The sequence below is a fragment of the Mytilus californianus genome, unplaced genomic scaffold (assembly GCF_021869535.1).
Source record: "Mytilus californianus isolate M0D057914Y unplaced genomic scaffold, xbMytCali1.0.p SCAF_5, whole genome shotgun sequence".
NCBI lineage: Eukaryota > Metazoa > Mollusca > Bivalvia > Mytilida > Mytilidae > Mytilus > Mytilus californianus.
The window spans coordinates 119,013,518-119,036,863 of record NW_026262701.1 but is presented as its reverse complement, the minus strand read 5'-3'; the positions used below and the strand labels follow the sequence as shown (position 1 = coordinate 119,036,863).

Here is a 23,346-nt window from a genome sequence, read left to right as displayed (position 1 = left end):
GCTGTAAGGTAGTAGCTATTCTTTAGTTACCTTTTTTCATACAGAGGTTTTAAAAAGTGTTAGTTGCTGAAGAGGAAACTGCTCAAGTGAAACAGCCTCATTCTGTTAATGTTGAACCATCTGACTAATTTTGATATCAATAGCTTATATTTTAAAGAAGCTCTGTAACAGGCAATTAGTATTTAATACTCATGATTTACCATGGATATTCAAACTTTTTTTTATACTAAACTAAATTTTTTTGTTTCTCAACATTACCTACCAAAGTATGTCTATAAGCTTCACTTACATTTTCCCCATAAAACTTTCTAACATCAGTTTTTTTATATGTAAAACTTACTTTTCCTCTCACAGCACTGTCTAACATTAGGATTTTTCTCTGTAGCTCTCATCAAAAGTCTGAAGTCTCTATTTACAACAGCAAATCTATTGGCATCATGTGACAAAGATGTTCTAACATCAGCCCCAGAAAATATCTGTCAACAAATTCATACAAATTAATTTCTAATTGAACTACCTCCATCATGGAAAAAGTAAAATGTATTTTCAATCATTTGTGTATTTTCATGATAAACATCTGCAGATCTATTTTTTTTCTTAACACAATGGGATTATCTCCCCTGTCTACTCTAGTCTCCGGAAGGTTATTCAAGAAAGACATGTTAACAGTCTTCACGCTCAACTACAGGCCCACCAGCCAAGACTTGTAAAAATGCTTTAGGGCCTGTAAAAATCATCTCTACATGCCAATAGTTCAAGAATCTAACTAAAAGTTTTGTAAAATTCAGCTTTTGGCCTATAGATTCAAAAGTTTATCGTGAAGGCTGCATGTAATGCAAATAGAATCAGTACCATATAAGATATTTTTCTAGTAGATATATAAACGTAACTAATTATTGCAGTTCTTACTGAATGTTTGTTTGAGTTACACCTACTAAGGTATATCTTTAAAGAATAGCAATGTTAACTAATAAAACTTCTACTGAATTATACTCCTTCATGTACTTCTGCATTAGACTTAATGTACTTCTTCATTAGATTTAATGTACTTCTTCATTAGATTTAATGTACTTCTTCATTAGACTTAATGTACTTCCTCATTAGACTTAATGTACTTCTTCATTAGACTTAATTTACTTACATCGAGTCAAGTTTCCATAAAATCCATAGCAATAAGGAGTATATAACAATTGAGCAGAGAAGCAAACAATTAAGCTGATTCTTAAAAATTCCAACTTCAGTTATTGGTAATAATAAAGCAAAAAAACACCTGTCATAACCCCTTAAATATTTACTGTCATAATCCCTTAAATATTTGTCCAATTTTGTAGACTTACTGTATTGAGACTTATAGACCAGTACTTTCATCATAGAATATAGGATTTTTCCATGCTGAATCAAAGGCTAAATTTATTGGAAACAACCTTTTATGGCCTCATATTTATTCAGCTCACTTAAAATTATGGAAATAAGATATAACTTTAACTTATTTTCAAGGATCTATGTATGCCCATACCTCTTCTAGTTCAATCCATTTATCCTGAACTTCTAACCACATTACAAGGACAGCTTCTATCTGTTGTAATTTCTTCTGCCATTTGATAATATCATCCAGGAATGATCCAGCAGAACTTTGCATTGCTTGCAATGCCACCTGGTGGTTTTCTAACTCTTCAAATATTGGTCCACTTTTGTTCAGTAAGAATATTTGCCCTGTGTCCTGTATATAATATGTCAAATGCATTTCAATTTCATTTAATTGATGTTAATGTAAAATAAAGTGAAATAAATGAAAATATGGAAACTGAAATGTATGTTTAATATCAAAATTACTTGTATCATAAAGAATTCAAGATTTTTATGCATGCAACTTCCAGGGATGGAAGCTCTGAATACACATCATTATCATTACAAAGTGACACTATTCACAAATATGAAATGTTTCAAGTTGCTGTAGTATTTTTACAATTTTTTAAAGGAATAATGTGTATATTTATCTACATACTTTAAACATTTGAGTTATTTTCACTATTTTATGAAAAATCAAAGATCATCAACAAACTGTGTTACTTCAAATAACCATCAAACCCAAAATCTCATGCTCCACACACACAAACATATGAATGGCTTACATTATCAAAAATTTCAATTTCAAAACTTATCAAGTTTTACTCTCGACACAGACCTTTATGTAAAAAATGCTTAGAAAAAAAACATTGTACTGTATGATAGTGCATTACTATTAACTTTCTACTTTGACAATGTCAGATTGATAGGCTCAAAATGAGTTATAAAAAAAATATTTACACCACATGTAGTATTAAAGTGTATCCTGTTGCTAACATATACCAGAAATCAATAAATAAACAAGAATTTTGTGTGTTTGACACCTTTCTTAGATGTGGTAGCCGTTTCGCATGTTTACTCTCCAGAATCGAACAAAAAAAGTCTTAAATTTTGCTAATATTACATGTTTAATCATGAACCTAGCATACCCATGGTTCATAAGTCACTGACCACTTCAACAGTGTTTTAATAAATGTATTTATCCCATTAACAAGCAAGCAGATCTATTTATATTTCCCATAATGTTGATATGATATACATTATCGATTGAAAAATGTGTAATTGATGAAAATGATGTCACTTTGAATTTCCACAGTGATCATATTTATGCTGATAAAATAATCTTATGGTATCTGCTTTTGCTATAGATAAAAATCTAAAGTTAACTTAACTTGGGACATATTAAAATAGCAGACTGTCATTTCTTAATGGGCGACTTAAAAGATATATTCATTACTGCAAATGTCAGGAAGGATCTGATTCTGTTAACTTGGGACATATTAAAATAGCAGACTGTCATTTCTTAAGGGCAACTTAAAAGATATATTCATTACTGCAAATGTCAGGAAGGATCTGATTCTGTTAACTTGGGACATATTAAAATAGCAGACTGTCATTTCTTAAGGGCGACTTAAAAGATATATTCATTACTGCAAATGTCAGGAAGGATCTGATTCTGTTAACTTGGGACATATTAAAATAGCAGACTGTCATTTCTTAAGGGCGACTTAAAAGATATATTCATTACTGCAAATGTCAGGAAGAATCTGATTCTGTTAACTTGGGACATATTAAAATAGCAGACTGTCATTTCTTAAGGGCGACTTAAAAGATATATTCATTACTGCAAATGTCAGGAAGGATCTGATTCTGTTAACTTGTGACATATTAAAATATCAGACTATCATTTCTTAAGGGCGACTTAAAAGATATATTCATTACTGCAAATGTCAGGAAGGATCTGATTCTGTTAACTTGGGACATATTAAAATAGCAGACTGTCATTTCTTAAGGGCAACTTAAAAGATATATTCATTACTGCAAATGTCAGGAGGAAGCTGATTCTGAATTACATAGTTACAGTTTGGTGGTATGCAATAAAACTACATTACAAGCTGGAACATCTATTTTTAGAATAATTTTTATTAACACCAGTCCTATTCAAAAATGGTTTGTAAAAATACCCCATGTTAATCATTTAAGTTTCAAAGATGTTTTTGTCTGTTAGTTTGTTTCAAATATTCTGTTTTTCTTTTATTTATACATGATGTGCACTTATAAATACTATTGCGAACCAAATGAAACTTTTTCACAGATTCATCTCCTATTGGTCAATCTATTTAACTTTTGTCAGTTCTATTGTCCCATTTAATAAATACAATAGCTATTGTTCTCTGTGTAGTTTATTCACTGGGACCTTTAAATTTCTTCTAAGAGAAATCCATCACTCATTGATTAATTTACCTGAGTAAAAAAAGTATCTTCTAAAATATGAAAATACATGTTTTATACTCACAAAACTGCATGTGATGTGTATTTATTCAATATTGATAATATATTTTCAATCTGTTTAATATAAACAGTGATTCAGTTGATTTCTGACAAAATTTTCAACATTGTTCCTATTTAATTTTTTTATGTGTTTGACAAATAAAAACTGGAAAATGATGATGTTTAAATTAAGGCTTTCTTAAATGTATTCTAACACTAAACAAAAACAAAAAAATGAAAATTTCAATAGAACAATGCTAAAAATGTTGCCATAAAGCAACTTTTTATGATTAAATCAGTGTTTATATTAAACAGATCGAAAATATATTATTAATATTGAATAAATACAACATCACATGCAGTTTTGTGAGTATAAAACATGTATTTTCATCTATTAAGAAGATAATTTTTTTACTCAGGTAAATTAATCAAAGAGTGATGGATTTCTCTTAGAAGAAATTTAAAGGTCCCAGTGAATAAACTACACAGAGAACAATAGCTATTGTATTTATTCAATGGGACAATAGAACTGACAAAAGTTTAAATAGATTGACCAATAAGAGATGAATCTGTGGAAAAGTTTCATTTGGTTCGCAATAAAATAGTGTTTGATATAGAAGTCTGAATGCTTGCTGAGTGAAAAGCAGAATAATAAATGTGATAAAATTAACTAAAATTTATGACAATCTTTTTACTGATGATTTTTATTCATTATGAAGAACGGTACTGTATCAAAAATATAATCTTAAATAATTCATTAAAATTAGTACAAGTAAAAAATGGTAAGGCTAATATTAGCATGTCTAAAAATTCAATAAAATACTACTGACTCAGTTAATGACAAACAAATATAAAAAGCATTTATTTAACAACAAATGATTATAAAAACTGAAAATCAAATCTGCTATTCATTACAAAAATTCTACAAAATTTTTATCTTGTTAATAGTAATATGAAAATGCAAATTGAAAGATTTATATTTAAACTCTCTAACATGAATGAAAATGTGTAACTAAAATCAGTCCCATAATCTTGCAAAATTGCTAGCTACTGTAAAGATTAGATAAACTGAAAGATGAAGCAGACCACACACATTCTATACCTTAATTACACTATCCTTCATCTGTAAAAGTAGTCCATACAAATTATATACCAGGGAAAATTAAACTTATAATTTGTGGTTTCAGAATCTGAAGAATTCTGGCTGACATTTTAAAAAGGCATTCATCAAAACTTTAACTGGTTGACAATGTCCTCAACAATGGATATTCAACTAATAATGGCAATCTAATTATCATTTTAGTGCAAGAACAATGAAATAACCAACACTTTTTTTTAATCTGAAACAGTAAATTCACCAATAATCATTTTCAATTTAAGATTGAATGCTTCATATGTTGCTGTAACAGCTCACATTGTTTATAATAGCTTTTCTATTGTTTGATGGGCCATCTTAAAACAAAAAGAATGATGAGGGATCAGGAATGTAATCATAGTCAAGTTTGATACAGGATACCAGATTCTACTTTAAATTACTATAACTTATATATGTATAAATTGTATATTGTCTATATCATGCAAATATAAATATATATCATGAGTCAAATTTTCTGTCACACTCTTAAGAGTAACTAGTTCCCAAATAAAAGTAAAGCTCCATGCTCTAACAGCTATACTGATATAAACAACTACTTATATATAATTTTAAAACACCTTTTTCTTTCCCTGTAATGAAGTAATTAATTAATTATTAACTAGAAGACAGATAAAATTTACTAATTTATATATATTCAAATTCTTCTTTTTTTTCGTTTGACACCAGTTCAAGATCCCAACAGTTATATCCTTTCAATACTTTAAAAATTGCTTTAAGGAAAAAGAATGGTTTGTATTCTTAATTACTGCGAGGTCTTAAATTGGAACGGCCAAAGATATAAACTTTTTAAGAAAGCCTGTGTACTTTTTTAAAATGAGAGATAAAAATAATCCTTGGCAGTAATACATATTTCTTTGTTAGCTTTTATAAATAGTCATTCCATGACAGCTAATAGCAATTGCTAATTTTGATAAAGATATACACTATGTGATATTACAAACTTTGGAATACATTTAAAGTAGTAGAAAAAATGATTGAATTAAAGCTAGCATTGAATACAAATGTGATATCATGCAAATGATGTGTGATATGTATATTTAAATATTTTCTTGCTTTTTAAAAAAAACTCTTGTCTCTCTGAAAAACTAACATTTGCACAATGCTTAAGCACAAACTTTTAACACCCAATCCCAACTGGTCTCCTCAATAACTTTATATAACTACTAGTAAAATGTTGAATGATGCAGTATGATTAAGAAAAAGTTTCCAAAATTTCATATTTGGAAAATATTGAAAACCCCCTCAATGTGTGCTTTCTACACTGTACAAATGCCTTTGATGTTGATTTTTGTATTTGTTAATTATTACCTGTCCAAGGTTAAGTAAAGATGATGGCAGTGAAGCTATACTGCTACGTTTATTTTTGCCTGTTGAGCTCTGGTTAGAGATACGACTAGTTGTTCTAGCCTGACTACGACTTGTTATAGGCAGGGGAGGTTGAGATCCTCCTTCACTCTGAGATTCACTGTGTTGATCCTGTAACACAATCAATTATTCTTGTGTGATACAAGTTATTACTCCTCGTTAAAGGTTATATACAGGTTCAACATGAAGAAAAGAAAGAAAAGTGCTGTTCCTTCAATTAAAACTACTCAATATATGACACAAATATGTCAAACCATAAAATATAATTCAAGTTCCAGAAAACATTCACTTGATATTTCAATAAACTAAAGAAATGAATTTGATGATTATAACTATTAAGACTTGATTCTGGCTAGTTGCAAAATTTATATTTTCATTAGGTGACATAATATATTTGTGTACATCTGATGTATTACCGATTTTTTTCCAGAAATACACTGAGGTATTATTATATATATGAAAAAATAAACTTCAAATTCTGACCCTATACTATACCTAAGAAATCTATTCTAATTAATTTAATTCTCCTATAATTTCTACACAGAAGAATAAACTATTCATTAACTGGGGAGAAAGACTTTAACTAATCAAAGATGTCAAAAAAATCTTGTTCAATGCATTGTAACTTACAGGAGCAGCAATGAGTTCTTGTTCAGTTCTAACTCTGGTGTGAAGTCTCAGTTTGAATAATTTACTGGTCCATATCTCATCATAAGTCTTCAATGACTGGTCTATAGCTAAATCTTTCACTGCTTTTTGAACAATAGCTCTTACATCATCAATATGTTCTAAAAAAATAAACATGATTTACTGAATACTGTACCAAATATCAACAAAATAAGGTTGGGTATTGAAAACATATTATTGGACAGAAGGTTAGTAATTCAATATACAAGATCATATTCCCTAACGTTCATTCAGGTATTTCAAAATGAGTAAGTGTAGATAGAAAATATCAAATCAGCTGCATGGGATAAAAATCGACGTTATGCAAATGAATATCAATACATCTGTTAACCTATTTCTGGTTGAAAAAATCTCTACTGAAAGTTTGTAACTGTTGGAAAAATGAGTTGTTATAAGAACCTGACAAAACAGATCAAAATTGATCTTTCACTTCGTATTTGAATGTTCCAAAATCAATCAAAGTCTTATACATGTACATGTATATGTGCACTTGCATTAAAGGTCAATTTCTATCCGATGCAGCTCAAATACAAATATCAGTGTCCAGATGGGTACTTCTTAGATATGATAATTTTTTGGTAACTTTTGTGTCTGGATTGCATTTTAGGAATAATTTGAGTTTCATTTTGGCTGATAGACTGTAGATTCATAATTCATATTACGACGCATTTCAATACTTACTTTGAAGACCAAGGCCAATGAACTCTTTGAGGGTCATTCGTTTGAGAGTGTCATTGTCAATATTGACAGTGCCACCTGTGACTCGTACAAGTAACTTCAGATGTCTTGTTCTCATTGCAGGGTTACTGAGATCGTCTATCAAAGGCAGACAGGCCTGCAAAGAAAACACAAAACCTAGGTTTATACTTTATTATAAATCAAACTATTCTCATATTATTCATAACATTTTGTTCTTTACATAAAATTTCTTTAAGAACTTTACATAGGCGTAACATTTAATCATAATAAATGGCTAATACCAACACTGTGCAGAAGTTTTCAAATGTACATACTGTCGATTAATTTATTTTCCTTGTTCTAATTTTCGAGGATCGAGATAGTGTATTTTCATGTATATTTTGTTTTGTAGTTTTGCCAAAGTCTGCTTACAAGCCAAATTGACACCAAAGAATCATAACAAATATACAGAAAAGCTTACAAAATTTTGGCTTTAGACAACAGCTTCACCTGAGACCAAAAAAAATCATATATAAAAATTGAAAACTTCCTAAATTCAATTAAGTTACTGTAACATTTTTTTCCATCATTTTTGGCTTATTTCAACAAAAATGTTGTTTCTACAATTGTTTTAAGTTTTAAATATCTGAACAAAGAAAAAAAATGCATTGGCACTCTGAGATTCATCTGTGCATTCCTTTGTACATTTTCATATTGTATTACCTGTATTGTAGTAATAGACTCATGTAATCCCATATAGACATCCCACGTAAACACATTCTCAGGTAAAGCTCTAACAATGATTGTATTACCTGTATTGTAGTAATAGACTCATGTAATCCCATATAGACATCCCACGTAAACACATTCTCAGGTAAAGCTCTTACAATGATTGTATTACCTGTATTGTAGTAATAGACTCATGTAATCCCATATAGACATCCCACGTAAACACATCCTCAGATAAAGCTCTAACAATGATTGTATTACCTGTATTGTAGTAATAGACTCATGTAATCCCATATAGACATCCCACGTAAACACATTCTCAGGTAAAGCTCTAACAATGATTGTATTACCTGTATTGTAGTAATAGACTCATGTAATCCCATATAGACATCCCACGTAAACACATTCTCAGGTAAAGCTCTTACAATGATTGTATTACCTGTATTGTAGTAATAGACTCATGTAATCCCATATAGACATCCCACGTAAACACATCCTCAGATAAAGCTCTAACAATGATTGTATTACCTGTTTTCTAGTAATAGACTCATGTAATCCAATATAGACAATACCTGTATTGTAGTAATAGACTCATGTAATCCCATATAAACATCCCATGTAAACACATCCTCGGGTAAAGCTCTAACAATGTCTAACTGTTTATTTGTTTCCTCTCGTAAAAATTTTGTGTTCATCTTCTGCCAGCGATGTCGTTTCCATTCTGCTTGTTGATCATCAATAACTCTGTAACATTAAGAAATTATATATTTCAATAAACATGCACAGATGTAAATTATCTTCCTTGAACATCAATTTTCTATCTAAGAAAGTTAATACTGTGTAAGGTTAAGCAGAATGAATGTAAATAACTCATACAAAACAGATATATCTATGTTAAACATTATGAATAATTTGATATCATTGTTTAAGTAATTTTATCATGAAAAACTGTGTATTTGTTGCTAGTCTTACAGTCTGTTGATCTTCCGAATAAAATTTTACAGGTTCTAAAAGTCCATCTACTGATGATTCAATTATTTTCGTAAGAACCAATTTTCTTGGATTGCGGAACAATTGTATTTTCGTGGACTTTTGATTTTGTGGTTTTGAAAAATTTTGCTATTAATCCTATAGAATATTTATACTTTGTTGAACATTTAAATTTGTGGTTTACCAAAACCCACAAATCCCCAGAAATTAGTATCCCACGAATAATAATGAATCTGCAGTATTCAAATTAAAGGATCATTCATATTATAGAATTTATTATGTGTGAGAAGTTTAACCAATTAAACTAATATGAATATCAAGAATGATATTTATGTTGGATCTATATGTAAAAGAACTGCTCTATGTATTACCTGACGGTCTCCCATACTTGTTTAAGGTTGTTCAGCTCATGTCTACATCTGTAAATTAAGTAAACAATATTACACCAATATTCATTATTAATTTTAAAGAATTAATATTTTTACAAGCTCTATTTGAATATTCAAAATAAAGATGTTTTCAGGTAAAATTGCTGAAAAGATATTTTAATTTTTTTTTCTCATACTCACTACCTTTTAAATAGAAATTCTTAAGGCTATTCATGTTTTGAATAATAAGCTACAGTCCATGGCTATTCAAAAATAAGCTACAGTCAACCTTCCACAGTTTGAAAACACATCAATAACAAATAAAATGTTCTGTGTAACAGTTGTATGAAAATCATTAAAAAACATTGAATTATAAAGAGTCTGTAAAAATAGTGTTTGTCAGAACTAAAAAATTTTAATCTTAAAAAATATTTTCTTATGAGTTTAGGCATCTGTTGCCATTGTGAATGTGCTAATCTGATGAATAAAAAAATTGAAATAAGTCCATTGTAATCACAATATTTGTGTTGCTTTTGTGTACTTAGTGATACAGTGAAAAATGCATAAGTAAAAATTGTACTGAATTTAAAATTTTAGAATAAAAAAGATAAATATATCGTAAAAAATTAATGTGTATTAAAATTTAAATTAAAGAAAAAAAAAACAGCACGGTAAATAGTAAAATACTATTCTATCATCATTTTTTTTACAAATAAACAAACATGCAAAAAAAAAAACAAAGATTTCATCATACTAAGTAAATTTAGCTGTCTGAAAAAAAAGTATCTGTAATAAAAACATGCAATATATTATACTTTGTCTGTTCCTACTTACTCCTAAAACATGCTCAATAATCATGATAATGGTAAGGGGGCTATCTAAATTTCACTAAAATAAATGGTTAAGAAGTATTATGAAATTTTAAAATTAAGGAATCTATTGGACGAGTGTGACTTACAAATTCATATTCTCCGGACTGCAATAGGCATAGACAATAAACAAAAATATATTATTTTATGATTTAAACAAAATAATTTTCTGCAGCTAAGCTATTTTCTAATATGTCTATTTACAACTTAAAATCAACATAATGTAAATATATAACACTAATGTATTGTGTTCTGGGTTGCTGTCTCAATGACTACTTTTGCATGTGTTCTTTTTCAATACTATAAATTTGCAGTGGAAAAAGTGTTCATAAATAACTTAGTTCAGTTTTAGTACATCCAAATTATTGTACTATTTCAGTGGGTTTTTTCTGATCAGTTTTATAGTTTTACATTTTTTTTTAAATGTTTATAATATAGTTTTAGTGTTTTTTTTCTCCATCTGTTTAGTTTAGCAGTTTTCATTATGTTTAGTTATAGTGGTTTCATTCTGTCAGATCTGTTTAAATAGTTGAGCAGTTCTTTAAAATGTTTGATCTGTTTAGTTTTAAGCAGATTTTTTAAATCATATTAGGTTTAGGAATTCTTATGATCATGTTTAGTTGAAACCGCATTTATTTTTTTTAAACTGTCTGGATACATATCAGCCAGTAGTGTTTAATTCTCTGTTTTTATCATTATATGAGCCAGAACAGTTACCACGACAATACTGATACTTACTGAGGAATAATAGCAAAATTAACAACTGATGTCTCAAGCAGTTCTTGTAATTCTATCAAATCCTGAAATTACAAAGTAAAGTTTTTAAACATACTGCATCTTGTAATGAACATTATCCTTTCTGGTAATGTCTTAGTCTGGTAACTGTTTCTTTGAAAATAAATATAACTTATACTAATACACAAAAATCACATTCAGGACTCTACTACAAGTGAACTTGGTTTTTCCTTAGATAACCCGGTGATCTCAGAAAAATAATAACTTTTTTTTTTTATCTAAGACTTCTATTTCATTTCTTGCGATGAATTTTTTTTTCAAGGTAAATGTTTTATTTCTTTAAATTACTTTTTTCTATGATTTTACAAGGCATAACACTGTTTGCTTAATTAAGCATCAATTACCTGTGCTTCATTCTCTAAGACTGTGAGTTTCTTTGAGAATTTATCAATGATGACCCAGGCTTCGTCAATGTTACATTCTCTGTTATAAACGTCTGAGTTCTCCAGTTCCTTGGCTAATGTATTCACTCTGTATCCAAAGGCTTCAAGATCCTACAAGTTAAATAACATAGTTACAAATAAAATATTATCAAGCCTCTGACCAAAGGTTTAGCAGATTTACCTCTATTTTTTCAATACACAAGCATAAAATGAAGGGGTGTAGTTGATGAACCATCATAGCCAATGTAATACAAAACATCAAACTCAGTTTAGTGCCAGTAAAAATGTATTCATACATCATGATCATTAAAATTATTTTTAGCGTTTTTACTGAAGGTCATTGGAGAATCCCTTACATCTGATTCTAAGAATTGATACCTGTGTAATTCTGACAGACTCTTCCTGTATCCTGGGACCAAGTCTCTGTTTTGCCAGTGATACTTTGGTCTTCAGATTGTTCCATCGACCTGGTGCTGCAGTAAATAACTGCTGAGTTTTATCTGGTAACTTCTGTCCATATTTCTTTAGTAATTGTACTGTACGTCTCATCTCAGTAAACTTTCCATCCATCTCAGATTGTTGGGCTGATACCTATAATTATCATTATAAATGTTGTAAATTTGTGTAAAAGCAAACTATGATACTAAGTAGGGATTTAAAAATCTTCTGCTGTTATAACTGTAAAATTACATGCAATTTTTAAATTCAGGCATGGTTTCTCTCCAAAAATAACATTTGTGCATCAATGTTCCTTCCCTGGTCTTGCTAATGAAAATGATATCAAATTCTACTGGTTGGCTGATAGCTCACACAGAACATGAAAAGTCACTTACCTCATTGAACAATCTCATCATTTTCATGAAGGAGGCAGTATCTCGTTCTTCTCCAGTAATACTTTCTATTTCTGGTTCTGTTCTCTTCAAGAATCTATCGAGATTCTCCAACATGTTGGTTACCTTAAATCATAAAAGTTAATTTGTTAAAAACATACTTCTATATTTAGTTAATAACTCACTGTATATCTATATAAAAATAAGGAGATGTGGTGTGGTTGACAATGAAACAATTATCCATCTGAGTTCAATGACATGGATATAAGCAATTCATACTTTATTATTTTAAAACTTCACCTCAGATATTTTATAGTAATTTTTCCTCTGTTATCTTCAACCCTTTCATATGCTTAGCCTCTTTTTTTGGTGGTCAAAAGTAGATAGCAAAGAACTTTAAAGTTATGGAGGTTTACAAAATATTACCTGATCAGACAAATATTTGGTATATGTCCACATCCACTTAGAAGCGTAAGTGGTGAGTACTTGTTTGATGGGTTGTAAATCCACTCGTAACCATCCAACATTATGGTAGTCTTCTAAACTCTGTAACTCATCTCTTGCAGTCTGAAATACACATACATGTCTGACATTAACAATAGATCTGTCTTTGTAGAGCAATAGAAACAAGGGCACCTCAAAACAAGGGCTTCCAGTAGCAATGACACATAACTTGAACAGTTGGGTTTTTCCATTTGATATCAGGTAATCTTAACTTATGACCTAATATTAAAAAAGATTTATTTCATTTTCATGGAAAACTATTACATGAAGTTTGATAAAGATGGGAAGCAACATGCAACCTTTGCAGTGCCAAAAACATTTCCATAGCACAATCAGATATCCTTGATCTAAGACCCCTGACCTTGGTATGAAAAAAGGTTCCTGCCTAAGTAAGGAAATATCATTAATATACGGTACCATCAATTGTTTCTACAAAATATATTTGAAACATTGAATTTAACCAAATCCACATGAATATTAAATTAAGAAAAGTTCTAAATCCAGTAGTGAAACAGAACATTACCCTGTAGATGTTAATTTCAGCATCAAATTCATCCAATGCAGGAATTTCTGCCTTCTCCATCTCCTCACTGAAGTTCTTGGGTGTCAAGAAAGCTCTTCTTTCACTCATTCCTGCCATGGAGTTCAAACTACTGGCAACTGAAGATCTGAAAAATAGTAAAAGTTCTCAATATCCAAATCCATGAATTCACCAAATATATACATACATATAAAGCTTTCAATTCTTATAAATATGAATACATGTACATAGTTTATTTGATTAACACAACTTATTTCCCTTTTTGTCGTCATGATGGAGGTAAAATGTGTGCAAAATCTTTCATAAATCAGCTAAATTCTGACCTCTCTACTTTAATAAGGTTTTCTGAACAACTTTGACTTCATGAAGCCTTGCATAATTCATCGCTAAAATTTAGTAAGGATATTTTTTCACACCTGTTTGTACCACATGTTTCAATTTTGGTACGTCTAATAAGGAAATCAGCCAGTTACACCTCCAACATGGTGGCCAAGGGAAATAACTCTAACTCAAATAAGGACATATACAGAAATCTATAAAATAAACTTAATTTTCTCATTTTCAATTAAAAAGTATCTGAAAATATCATTTTGTTTCACAATCACTGTAGGTGCATTAAAACCAAAGTACATTTTAAAATCTTTTAAAAATAAATCACACTAAATCTCTTTTCAATACTGTAAATTTAGAAATTATTCTGAGGTTTTATTAATACAAATAATGCGATTAGATGAGTATCGCAATAATATGAACTCGCATTCATATATCCATGATATCCAACACATATATCTTAATGCAGATTTTACTGATATTGCAATAATTTATCTTTGTTTGTTAATTCTTCAAAAATCACAATAATAAATGAACGCAATAATTTCTGATTTTATAGCCCTTGAATTATAATTGTGTTTACCTTGACTCTGACCTCTCTGTTACTAGAGCTTTAACATTTCCACCAAAGTTTCTGTTTGGACTTCTTAATGGATTAGGTGACAACTTTCCTCTGAGGAATTCATCAAAGGTATAGTTTACATCTTGAAGCCATAAGAAGGAATAGTCTCCAAATATTTCTATCAATTTCTGAAAAAAAAAAAAAAAAAAAAAAAAATTATAATACTATCAAATTTTCATGTCATCTTCTTGCTACTGTACATGTGCTGATACAAAAGTATTTACCCTTTCATAATAACAAATGGGCCAATTTTTTTTTCAAATTGCAATTTAAATTCATCTTTTGAAATTGAACAAGTTTAAGGAAGTACATAACAACACATAACTTTGGGATTCAAAATCAAAGAACTACAATGGAATACTTCATCAATTGAAAGTTACAGTCCTCACTGGAAGAAAGAGTAGATTATATATGTTTCATACAGATCTCTGAAAAAATGAAATTGTTGCCAAATAAATAAATAAACATCCCTCCTCTTGATTTTTTTTTTTTAGATGGACTCACTAAGAATTTTAAGTATTACATATACTTACTTATTTCAAAGTAATGAAAGGACATTATTGTAAGGTTAAAGCTTACCTTGCACTCATCACTGTTTTCTTCTACAAGTCTGTTGATGTTATGCAGAAGTTGTTTGACCTCATCATCAGCAGAAATATAATCCTGGTATGTTCCCTGAATCAAAACACAAACATATGTAATTATAAATTACGAAATCAATTTGTCATATACTGTTAATTCAGAAATTATTGTCTGCATTTATTATTGCAATTTTTGGAGAATGAACAAAAGTGTTTAATTGTTGTGATTTTAGGAAGAGCTACATACAAATACATGTATCAGATATCAGAATGCAAGTTCTTATTACTGCATTACTCAAGGAGTTGCATAATTCATGTTAATAAAAACTTCACAATAATTTTTGAATCTACAGTAGTTACTTTTTTAATCAAAATGAGTGTTTAAAATTAAAATGCATATCAACTAACAATTTTTCATTTACAATTACTTCAAGCTTTTCATTAAAAGTAATATCAAGTTGTCTTTTTTTAAAAGCATCATTATATTTTACAAAACTTGTAGATGTAAAAACCTTGACACATCAATGGCATCTGCTAGGTAGAATCAATGAACAAATAAAAAGCTTAAACTAAGATTTAATATTACCTTTGGTCCTAACATTTTGACAAGTTTTCCCCTGGCTAGGTAACCATCTAACCATTGTTGTACCAGTTCTTGGACACTGATGACTGAGGTGGATTGGTCCAATGGAGGTCTGAATGCCACTCTATTGTCTATCAATTCCAATCTTATGGTCAATACAGGCATCAGTGTATCATCATCCTGTAATGTTATAAAACTAGGAAATCAATTATAATTTATTACAGCATCACTTTTTGGCTATTTGCTTTTAACTAAAATTTCTTCTTAATTTAGTGAATTACTTAATCTCTCACAATGAAAAAGATGAACTCCAGCAGGAAGGGGTTAAAATATATGTAGGTCTGCAGTAAGGCTTCCAAAACGGTCATATATTCCGGACATTTGTATAATGTCCGGTAAAAGTCTGGCTGGGCAAAGCATGAAACGGTCATCTTTTTAGTTTTCAAGGCTTTCTTAAGAGACAGTCATTTTAACATAATTCGCGATCTTTTTGACCCAACCTTATGCCTTTAACATCCACACATTTCCAGTCATAAAAGTGACATGATCATTAAGTACTATCAAAACAACCTCTACTTTAATACCTTCTCATTTTAATCAAGGCTAATTAGTTGTCGAACAGCTGAAATTTACCTGTTCAGGTGACAGGTAAACTATTTTGAACCGGACATTGATCGGTCTATTCAAAGTTATTTCCTTACATTTCAGCGGTTTGCATCTAATTAATTTAGTCAAAAAGAATTAAATTATCAGAAATACGTTTACAAATATGATTTGATGAAAAAATTAAAAAGGTGAAAATGAAAAATCGTCATAACCATGTTCTTTGAACCAGAGACATGTCTCTGTTTGAACTAGTACACGTGTGCGCGTGTGCGCATGTGCGCAGGTGTGAAATTTAATTATGCATCCTAATTTCTTCAAAAAATGCTTAAATTGTCATTATACCTTTATCTCATTTATTTCGAATATTTTCTTGAAGAAATAACGTAGAAAGAGCTACGTACACTCATTCATGCTTTGCAAACGTACACCGAATTTACGTTTCCGTCTCTGGTTCATGTTTTACCATTGTCAAGATAACATCCGGTATTAGATTTAAAAACGAAAGTAAAGTTTTTGACAACGTTATTTTGCACAAATAAAGAGTCTAAGGCAGATATAAGTACGCTGATGTTGCACACTTCGAATGATGCACTGCCAATCTAACAGTTTACGTCAGAACTTCGAATTTGAATCAAAGAAAGTTCAATATCGCTTTTTTTTTAATGTCAATCATTGGGATGGCCAACTCAGCAACTGATTACCATAATTGCCTTTTGTTTATTTAGTCTTAAGGGATTAAAATCGGGATAATATATAAAATGTCCGGCTGGCTAAAAATTATTTTGGAAGCCCTGGTCTGCAGTGTATGAGAATGAGAATGTATAATCTCCTTTCAAAATTTACCTCCAATGTCCTATGGACCTTTCATCTACCTTGAATTGTAAAAACAAACATTGCTATACTGCTGTAAACATGACAATTTTCATGAGTAGGTTATTGTTTTTGCAATCACATAAAATGTGGGAAAGGTTTTTAGAAATTTTTAAAAGCAAATTTATTGGTGATGCACCAATTCAACCCCCATGCAAAATAATTATTCAATGAAATTGTAAAAATGACAATCTGTAAAAATATGCAAGTTTACAGTTTTGCCTTTTGACAAGTTGTGATGTTCTCCTGACCTTTCTTTATAGAAGATTGACCTATAACAATTACAGTAGGAAATGTTGGAGCCTTCAATCAGTAGGCAACAATTTTACTTTCCTCAGATGTCTAAAAATTACAACTAAAATCATATATTCAATTTATTACTTTCAAAGTAAATTAAATTAAGGTTTAGGACATCACATTGTGAAAATCTATTAGTATTAGTATATTTAGAAAAGTGGGAACAATAATATCCACCTGAACAAGAAAATAGAATAGTCAAATAGAGTCAGCTATTTTTTATAATTTTTCAAAGATATGTTCAAGCAGTGTTAATTTACTGAAATTAATCTGATTAAAGAAATAGTTATTCAGAAAATCAACCTATGAAAACTTTCCAGAAGAAAAAAAATTTACTAAATTTTCATATTAGCCACACCATGTTCTATGTTGATATTTTATAACTAGCTGCAAAATTGTCCTATAATTGGGAACAAATACTAAATGTTCATTTCAATATCAAACCATGAATATAAGCAAAAATATGATATGGTTGTGAACTTGTCATTAAAAAGTGACAAGAAACTGATGTAAAAATTTACTGTACAAAGAAATATATTTCAATTTATATTTCCTTCAAGGAAAGAAGAACATAAGACTTTAATTGATCTAGAATTATTAATTCAAATATTTAACAAGAATATAAAATGATAAATCAAAGGCCAGCTTAATAAGTACAAGTTGTATATAAATAAGAAGCTGTGGTATGAGTGCCAACGAGACAACTCTCCATCCAAGTCACAATGTATAAAAAGTAAACAATTATAGGTCAAAGTACGGCCTTCAACACAGAGCCTTGGCTCACACCGAACACCAAGCTATAAAGAGCCCCAAAATGACTAGTGTAAAACCATTCAAACAGGAAAACCAACGGTCTAATCTATATAAAAAACGAGAAACACCTATGAACCACACAAACACACGACAACCACTGAACAACAGGCTCCTGACTTAGGACAGGTGCATAAAAATGCAGCGGGTTTAAACGTTTTAACAGGTGCCAACCTTCACCCTAACCTGAGACAGTAGTGTAACATTACAACATAAAAAGACACACTATAAAATATCAATTAAAATGACTAAACTTGATCAAAAAGACATTTAAACTAAAATAAGTAAACATACACTGAATAGTACATAAAGACTGACTAAAAGTTACTATATCAAATGATGTAAACCTTCCTTAAGAATTCATCCATCACCAAATCTAAATTGAACTAGACATAGTAAAGATATTAGGGCTATTCCAGAAAAAAATGTATGGAGGGGGGGGGGGGGGGGGGGGTTGGTGGATTGGAAGGCACTTTATATTAATAATACATATATAATATGTCTGGGTGGTGGGTGCTGACAAAAACTGCCTTCCAACCCCCCAAACCCCCATACATTTTTTTCTGGAATAGCCCTTATAATTTTTGTATGTGGTTGTTATCTGAACAATAAATTACTCACTGATTTTTCCTGTATATAAAAACACAAATAAAAGTAAAATACCTATTCAGTCGAAATCATAGGTACAACTTAACTTTAAAGATACATTACAAAACATATCCTTTAAAGATTAGAAAAAACCTCTGACTAGTCCAACAACATCAAGTCATAAAAATGAGCAATTTCTTCTAAAAGACTTAATTATATCAGATGAATTGTGTGTAATATGAGAATTAGGATAAACAAACCTCAGCCATATTAGCTTGCACCAGATTATTCAACATAGATTTAAGGCTGGTCAATGTTGCTTGTTTCAATCCGTCTAGTACAATGGCATCTATATAGTCAATGTAGTCCTGCCATGCTGGTGAGGCCTGACTTATCTGTACAGCCTCAAATGACATCTGGACCAGTGAATGTATCCTATATCCTGATGGTACTACTATACCTTCATGTTCTTCTGTTAACATCCTAAAAATTTAAAAAAAAAGTCATTTTGTCTTTCTGTTATGTAAGGCTTCAACTATTTGTATCTATCCTGCCTCAAATGAATTATATACCTATGTATGTAAATTGTAACTTAAAGGAATCACTTAAACATTCTTGCTCTTCAATAAACCACATTGAGATTAAAGAAAAGAAAGAATTTGCCTAGAAATTTAGCAATCAAAACTGGTTTGGGGGAGGGTTGGCACCCTGGTTGTTTTTTTTTCCTTGAAACTCCAATTATAATTGCAAACAAGAATGTGTCCATAGTATATGGATGCCCCACTCACACTATCATTTTCTATGTTCAGTGGACCGTGAATCTGGGGTCAAAACTCTAATTTGGCATTAAAATTAGAAAGATCATATCATAGGAAACATGTGTACTAAGTTTCAAGTTGATTGGAATTCAACTTCATCAAAAACTACCTTGACCAAAAACTTTAACCTGAAGCGGGACAGACAGACCAACGAACGGACGGACAAATGACCAGACGCAGAGACCTAAAAACATAATGCCCCTCTACTATCGTAGGTGGGGCATAAAAATTACCTGTGCAAAGCTTTATAATGTGTGTTAATAAATATCTGCATATTTTTTGTTTTGGTTTATTGGTATATCTTTTTCAACTTTTAGGTCACTCATATTTTCTTTTTACCACACTTCTAATTGAAACCTACTTTTGCATAGAAAGTAACTCCTCCATGGAATAAGATGTATCTTTGGCCCTGCCAGCAAACACATCTAACATTCCTGTAGACCAAGAGATAGTGATCTCTGCTATCTCATGACAGTTTGTCTGTACCATGTCAAGGTTCTGGAATACATCCATACAAACTAAAGCCATAGCTTGTTCTATAAAGTCACCTGATTCCTTCATCTTCCACGTAAACTGCTGTAATCCTGATTCAAATAACTGAAATAAATTTACACATATATCTAATGTTAGACATATTGAAGATAAAAAATGCTAAGTATAGGATCAAGAAAAATATGTATAAGTAGACAAAATAAAACCTATAATATTTGAAGCTCTACTTGTGCCATAAATTTCTTTTTATGCATAAGATTATTTTGGGAAATTAAAGCATAGCAATTATTTATTGATGCTATTAGTATTGGAATGTAAACCTAGAACTGGACATTTCCAATAGGCAAGCTTAGCTGTTATGTAGTTAATTCCAAAGTAATTATGTCCATAGACGCAGCATGTTGGAACTGATATCAATGTTCAGAAACATACAATAATGTAGAAATTTCAACTACCGGTACATCCTGCACCCTGTAAATACTGTTTACTGATATTTATATTTTAGCATTGCACAAGGATGTGCATTTCTCAAATTGTTCTTTACACTAAATCTGTTGAATGTGAATCCATTGATACTTTTGTCTGAGAGAACATGATTTATTTATTAGTTGCAATTGGATTTGAGCTAGCTTTTTGTAACTGTGAGTACTTTCAAATTTGTGCTTTGTGTCTGTTGTTTTTATGTTAGTTGTTCTTTATGCTTCGTACTAATCAATTGAGTTAAGCTATTTGCAACTAATTCTCACAGTTGGTTCCTATGTTGTACTGTTACACCACTGTACAAAGGTTAGAGGGATGGTTGAGAGCTCACAAACATGTTTAATCCTTTCCCAAGTCAAGAGCCTATAATTCAGTGGTTGTTGTTGGTTCATGTCTGTCATATTTGTTTTTCTTTAATTGTATTGTTATTAATTAGGCCGTTGGTTATCTTGTTTGAATTATTTCATATTTTTTATGTTGGGAACTTTATAGCCGACTATACGATATGGGTTATCTCATTGTTGAAGGCCATACAGAGACCTATAATCAATTACATCCAAGTCATCTGAACTCTGTTCAATAGTTTTCTCATTGGCAATCATATCACATCTATTCATAAAAAATCTCATTCATCCTAAAGACCTCTCAAATAGTTTACATAAGTAAATTAATGCCAGTATAAAGCAAAAACAAATTGCAATGGGTGATCACTGTATATTGTTAGAAAGACTTACTAAATCAATTTTCAGAAGTTTCCTCTCAAACAATGGTTTCTCAAATTCTGTAATTGTTCTCATTATGGTATTGTACTTAGATACAATTGTCTCTAATCTGGTTGCAGTAACTCTCAGTTCAAATGAATCAGTGTTCCTAAGAATCTCTTTAGCTGAGGAAGGCAATGATATATCAAATGGTGCTTGACTGAGGTAGTGAATTTCACGTAGTATCAGCGGTAACTGTGAATCCAGATTGACGTGGATCACTTGAGGTCTCACTTCTACCTCCTCGTCAAACTCTTCAGCAATCTGAAATAAAGACGCATGTAAAACTTTCAATAGCAGCTATTTCTTCTCTTTTAATTTCGGAATAAAGGAAGAATGTGTCCATGCTTGTATTCTGCGTCTTTTATAGCTGACTATGCGGTATGGGCTTTGCTCATTATTGAAGGCTGTATGGTGACCTATAGTTGTTAATTTCTGTGTCATTTGGTATATTGTGGAGAGTTGTCTCATTGGCAATCATACCACATCTTCTTTTTATATTGTAAATATGCAAGAGTTAATGAACTAATTCAAACCTATTTCTTTTTTGCTTTCTTTGAAACTTAATAACATTTGTTTCTGTATGATGTCATTAGTGATTGCTTGGGGTTTGAGTGCTCTAATTATTCAATAACAAACAGTAATGGAGGGAAAGTAAAGTAAGAGTGCGGCAACAGCAAATTTTTCCACTATAAAGGGACATAACTTGAGAACAGTGAAAGTGATGCCACCCAATTCGATCTTGATCTCTATTTGTTGGTAATAGGCATTGTGTAAAAGTTTCATAACATTTGATTGAGACAAAGTAGAGTTGGAGTGCAGAAAGGACAAAATCTAAAAATTTTCCATTTATAAAGGGACATAACTCACCAGTAAGGCTTGTTTTAGTTTCATGGTAAGTTCTGCTGTTATGTTACTCTGCCATTCTGCTATGATCTGTGTTTGGTAGTTCTCTAACATCTTCATACAATTATTATAACTATGTCTCATCTGCCACCCGTTTTCGCCTTCCATGGAATGAGGACTCACTTGACGAATCTTATCCATTGGTCTCTGTAAAATTATTATACAGGTATAATATAGAAAGTTAGTTCTTGTATTGTTTGTATTAGGATTGCAGATGGAAAATTTGGAAATTTACATATACCTCAATATTCTTTGTTATTGAAATTTTTGAGGAAGGTTATACAGATTTTGTATACTCATTTAATATGTAAATGATCGTTAATTTGCTGGTTTAGACATACACCTGTTTCGTGATATTTGAAGTAGAGACAGTGAAAACAACAATGACTTATACATTCAATTAATTCTGCCTGCTTAATGTCTTCAAAATGGAATGTGACTGCTTCTATAGGTGTAAAATAATTATAGGGATATGGTATATTTGTTGTTAGTAAGAATAGTACTGTGGATTCATTATTATTCATGGGATACCAATTTTCGTTGATGTCCATTTTTTGTTGATTTCATAGGTACAAGTGAACCACAAATTCAAATATACACAATTTACAAATTTTCTATAGGCTTGAATGCAGACTTTTGCAAAACCATGAAATCAAATATCAACCAAAATACAAGTTTTCCTCAATCCACGAAAATTGGTAACCACGAAAATAAATGAATCCACAGTATGCAGAATAAAATTTACCCTCCTCCTCTATGAAATGGTAATATATAACTAAAGCATAATACAAGCAGATAATCCCCGATACAATTTCATTCTGGAGTAACTTCCCTTTCTATTTTACAAGAGTTGTCTCTCTTAGGAGAAGG

The 23,346-nt window shown here is 30.5% G+C and overlaps 1 protein-coding gene across 9 annotated transcripts in view; it reads right to left on the bottom strand.

Annotated features, from left to right (window-relative positions):
* LOC127700861 (uncharacterized) overlaps positions 1–23,346 on the bottom strand; it is a 97,844-nt gene that overhangs the window by 57,867 nt on the left and 16,631 nt on the right. For 8 of the 9 annotated variants that reach the window (XM_052204551.1, XM_052204557.1, XM_052204552.1 and 5 more), the window contains exons 14-34: positions 22,441–22,623; positions 21,544–21,834; positions 20,199–20,434; positions 19,280–19,502; positions 15,852–16,028; positions 15,264–15,359; positions 14,646–14,812; positions 13,715–13,859; positions 13,114–13,254; positions 12,691–12,813; positions 12,236–12,448; positions 11,819–11,968; positions 11,418–11,479; positions 9,814–9,861; positions 9,025–9,196; positions 7,727–7,880; positions 6,989–7,146; positions 6,302–6,469; positions 4,940–4,960; positions 1,517–1,720; positions 341–476 (exon numbers count right to left, since the gene is read on the bottom strand). In XM_052204551.1, coding sequence (XP_052060511.1) covers positions 341–476; positions 1,517–1,720; positions 4,940–4,960; positions 6,302–6,469; positions 6,989–7,146; positions 7,727–7,880; positions 9,025–9,196; positions 9,814–9,861; positions 11,418–11,479; positions 11,819–11,968; positions 12,236–12,448; positions 12,691–12,813; positions 13,114–13,254; positions 13,715–13,859; positions 14,646–14,812; positions 15,264–15,359; positions 15,852–16,028; positions 19,280–19,502; positions 20,199–20,434; positions 21,544–21,834; positions 22,441–22,623 — 3,268 coding nt within the window. The remainder of the gene's footprint in view (positions 1–340; positions 477–1,516; positions 1,721–4,939; positions 4,961–6,301; positions 6,470–6,988; positions 7,147–7,726; positions 7,881–9,024; positions 9,197–9,813; positions 9,862–11,417; positions 11,480–11,818; positions 11,969–12,235; positions 12,449–12,690; positions 12,814–13,113; positions 13,255–13,714; positions 13,860–14,645; positions 14,813–15,263; positions 15,360–15,851; positions 16,029–19,279; positions 19,503–20,198; positions 20,435–21,543; positions 21,835–22,440; positions 22,624–23,346) is intronic. The other variant, XM_052204556.1, reaches the window with a different exon arrangement.